Consider the following 4,414-nt stretch of genomic DNA (forward strand, 5'->3'; position numbering starts at 1 on the left):
GTGTGGTTTGGGCTTTGCTTCTGTGAAGACTGACAGCCCTGGAGACCCTGTGGGCAGTTCCACTCTGTCCTCTAGGGACTCTCTGAGTTGGAATCGACTCCATGGCAGTGGGTTTGGTTTGAGCTTTGCTTCTGTGAAGACTGACAGCCTTGGAGACCCTGTGAGGCAATTCTACTCTGTCCTCTAGGGGTATGACTTGGTATGAACTCCACGGCCCTGGGTTTGGTAGACTGACAGCCTTGGGAACCCTATGGGTAGTTCTGCTCTGTGCTCTCGGGGTGCTGTGAGTTGGAATCAACTTGATGGCAATGGGTTTGGGTTTTTGAATGCTCTAACTTGCAGATTCTCTGAGTGGAATGCTTTTTCTGATGCACCCCATTTATTTTATACAGTACTGTTCTCTTCAGTAGGCAAGTCTGAATCTTCGGAAATTGCCATTTTAACCTACAAAAAAGAGTGATTTCATGCATTTGGACCTAGTTGTGTAGCATCTGTTTTAAAAGCTAAACTCTGGAATCAGAGTTTGACTCTGATTTTTCCAGTCTGCCTCCAAAGACTAGCCAAGGAGAAACCCTGGCCAGCACCTAACTAGTTGGTGATCGCAGAAGGTGACTTGAGGCTCAGTGTCCCGTTTTTTCTTCAGAGACAGTAATTCCTGACCCTAGGCCAGGGAGGTTATTTTGAAAATTAAATGGGACGACACGTTTGAAGCATTTTGAATACATCCAGTAAATGTTAGCTTCTTTGTTGTTTTCATTATTGTTATTGTTCTTGGAAGTTGACATAGACACGTGTAAGGGCCAAAAGAAAGCTGGCTAAGGAGAGTTGTTGTTGTTGTTGTTGTTGTTGTTGTTGTTGTGTGCCGTCGAGTCGGCCCCGACTCATAGTGACCCCTCCTTGGGTTTCCGAGGCAGTAGAAGTAGTATTTAATTGAAAACAAAGAAATACAGGCTGATGTTTTGTGCTAGTATCACCTTATCAGTAGGACATGGGGAAGAATATGTGAGAGTTTTTTAAGTTGGTTTAAGATATAGCGAGAAACACACACACACACACACACACACACGGCCCTTTCAGAGAGGTGGAGGTCAGGGAGTTAGCCTGAGAGTCTGGATTCAGGTAATTACTTGAACTAGAAAGGCTTCAGATTGGAAACGCGAATGGCTGTAGCCAGCGTCTTTGTCCTGATGCAGGTTGGGCTGGCACTGGACAGAGCACTGTTGTTTTCACTGAAGTGTTGTTGGTTCTGATGCTTGGTTCGTGATCTCAAGTATTTTCCTCCTCTTTAGTAGGAATGTCCTCTCCTGTTTGCCGGTTGAAACCCCACTAATGTGTGCAGCAGTGGCAGATATAGGAGGAGACGGGCAGCCCTTTATAAATGGGGTAGGGATAGTGAAGAGACTTGCATTTCAGGAGGAAGACAAGGAAAGGTAGTGAGATGTGTCTTTGACACTTTCCCTCTGCTGTAACGACTCCTGCTGTGAAGCCCAGGACAGAAGTGATCAGTCCGGTGGAGCAGTGCCATGGGTGGTGGTGTGAGACAAGGTAGACACTGCTCGTATACACGTGGGGATCCGGGGAGGCTCAGGTGGTTCCTTCTTCTGCCAGGTGTCCTAAGGATTTATCTCACCAAGATGGGGCGCACGTGAGTACCCCCTTTTCCTTCTCTTGCTTTCTCTAGAAGTCCAGTGAGACCAGTCACAGTGACACAAGTGTCTCATCGTCAGAACCAAAGAGCAAAAGCAGTCGCCACTCACTGGCCCATGAAACCAAGATCGGATCTTTCTTGAGCAACAAGTCTTCAGATGTCAGAGACAAAGCTGGGGCTAGCCCAGAGGAGGAGGATTTGGGAGGAGATTCCTTTTTTGATGATCCCATTCCTAAGCCAGAGAACACTTACAGCTGGTAAGTGAGCTGTGACTTTGGATTATGCTAATTAGATGTTTTAAAATATAATTTCTAACTATTTTCATTTTATATTGAAAGCTGTTAAGGCCATACATCTGATTTTGTCATTAAAAGCCTTTGGTAAGAAAATTTCAAGTTTAAAAAAAAAAGAGAGAGAGCCATTGATTATTTCAGTAAGTATGTGTTAATCACCACCCATGTGTTGTTGTTGTTGTTATATGCCATTGAGTTGGACCCGACTCATAGTGACCCCTCCTTGGGTTTCTGAGACAGTATCACTACGGAAGTAGATTGCCCAATCAACATTCTGAGGAGTGGCTGGTGGGTTTGAACTGCCAGCCTTCTGGTTAGTAGTCAAGTGCCTTAGGTACTATGCTACCAGAGCCCCTACCCATGTGTTAGTTTGTTGTTTAGTGGTGCGTTGCATGTTGCTGTGGTGTGGAAGCTACACGATTGGTATTTCAGGTACCAGCAGGGTCACCCATGGTGGACAGGTTTCAGTAGAGCTTTCAGAGTGAGACAGACTGGGAAACATCATTCCATTCTATCTCTGAAAGTTAGCCAAGGAGAAAACCCTGTGGAGCATAAGAGAACATCGTTCGACTGGCTTGTTTTGAACATGTCATCAGGAAGGATCAGTTATTTGATGAAGTAGACCAGTGAGAATGAAAGAGGCCCTTAGTGAAGTAGGTTGGCTCAGAAGCCGCAGTAGCGGCCTCAGACATGCCGTAGTCCTGAGGATGGCGACTGCAGGACAGGGCAGTGTTCCGTTGGTGCACCTAAGGTGGCTGTCTGAGCATGTATCGAATGCCTGCCCACAAGGTGGCATTGTTGTCGTTAGGTGCTGACTCACAGGGTGCCGCGTGTAACAGAGCAGCGCCGTCTTCCCAGCTGTGGCTGTTTGAGCCCATCGCTGCAGCCACTGTGGTCGTCCATGCACTGATGCTCTTCCTCTTTTTTGTCGATCCTCTTCTTTACCAAGCATCATGTCCTCTAGGCATCGGTCCCTCCTGATAACATGACCAAAGTACGTGAGGCATAGTCATTCAGTCCTTCCTTCTGAGGAGCATTGTGGTCGTACTTTGCCCGAGACAGATTTGTTTGTTCTTCTGATGGTCCATGTTATGTTTAATGTTCCTCACCAATACCCTCATTTAAACACATCAGTTCTTTGGTCTTCCTTACTCATTGTCCAGCTTTTACACGCATATATGAGGTGATTGAAAATACTATGGTTTGGATCAGGTACACTTTAGTCCTCCAAGTGACATCTTTGCTTTTTAATACTTTCACGAGGTCTTTTACAGCAGCTTTGCCCAGTGCAGTACATTATTTGATTTCTTGACTGCTGCTTCCATGGACATTAATTGTGAATCCAAGTAGAATGAAATCTTTGACAATGTCCGTCTTTTCTCCATTTATCAAGATGTTACTGATTGATCGAGTTGTGAGGATTTTTGTTTTCTTTATGTTGAAGTGGAATCCATATTGAAGGCTGTAGCCTTTGATCTTCATCAGTAAGTGCTTCAAGTTCTCTTCACTTTCAGCGAGCTTGTGTCATCTGCGTATTGTGGGCTGTTAATGAGTCTTCCTCAAATCCTGAGGCCACGTGTTTGTTCATATGTTCAGCTTCTTGGGTGATTTTCTCAGCATACAGATTAAAACTTGCTCTTCAGCATAGACTGGCTAAAGCAAACAGAAGAAACGATGAAGTAAAAACTGAACAGAAGATTTCAAAGAATGGCTTGAGAAGATAAAAGTATTATAATGAAATGTACCAAGACTTGGAGTTAGAAAACCAAAGGGAAAAACATGCTTGGTATTTCTCAAGCTGAAAGAACTGAAGAAAAAATTCATGGCTCTAGATGTAATATTGAAAGATTCTATGGGCAAAATATTGAATGATGCAGGAAGCATCAGAAGAAGATGGGAGGAATGCACAGAGCCACTGTTCCAGAAAGGACTGATTGATGGTCAGCCATTTCAAGATTGAATTAAACCATAGACAATTGAATACAGCGTGCATTATGGGGGAAAAACAGTACAGGAAGAAAGTAGGGACGCATGGTCGATATGTTCAAAATGGTGTCAGTAGGGCCTGCAAGAAGTGCAGCTACAGTGTTCCTTGGCTGACTTCGTCTCTCCTACTCTGGTCATGTGGCCCGAAGGGACCATTCCCTGGAGAAGGATATCATGCTTGGTAAAGTAGAGAGTCAGTGAAAAACGGGAGGCCCTCAGGGAGATGGATTGACACAGTGGCTGCAGTGACAGGCTCAGATATAGCAAGGATCATGAGGCTGGCACAAGACCGGGCAGTGTTTCATTCTGTTGTACATAGAGTTGCTAGGAGTCCGAGTCGGTGATGCCTAATAACAACAGCAGGCCTCACCTGGAGGGAAGCCTCCCTTAGAGAGGGTCTCATCTGGAAGAAGCCTCCCCAACATGGGTCTCAGGTGACCTAGAGGAGACTTACTTGGGTGAGTCTCACCGGGAGGGTGATATGAGC

The 4,414-nt window shown here is 45.3% G+C and overlaps 1 protein-coding gene across 1 annotated transcript in view; it reads left to right on the forward strand.

The window, feature by feature from the left end:
• The window catches only part of CEP43 (centrosomal protein 43), a 62,880-nt gene that overhangs the window by 39,247 nt on the left and 19,219 nt on the right, over positions 1-4,414 (forward strand). Inside the window, exon 6 of the mRNA XM_007950486.1 lies at positions 1,682-1,905. Coding sequence (XP_007948677.1) covers positions 1,682-1,905 — 224 coding nt within the window. The remainder of the gene's footprint in view (positions 1-1,681; positions 1,906-4,414) is intronic.

Source organism: Orycteropus afer, unplaced genomic scaffold (assembly GCF_000298275.1).
Source record: "Orycteropus afer afer isolate SDZICR_OR568_19922 unplaced genomic scaffold, OryAfe1.0 scaffold00273, whole genome shotgun sequence".
Classification (NCBI taxonomy): domain Eukaryota; kingdom Metazoa; phylum Chordata; class Mammalia; order Tubulidentata; family Orycteropodidae; genus Orycteropus; species Orycteropus afer.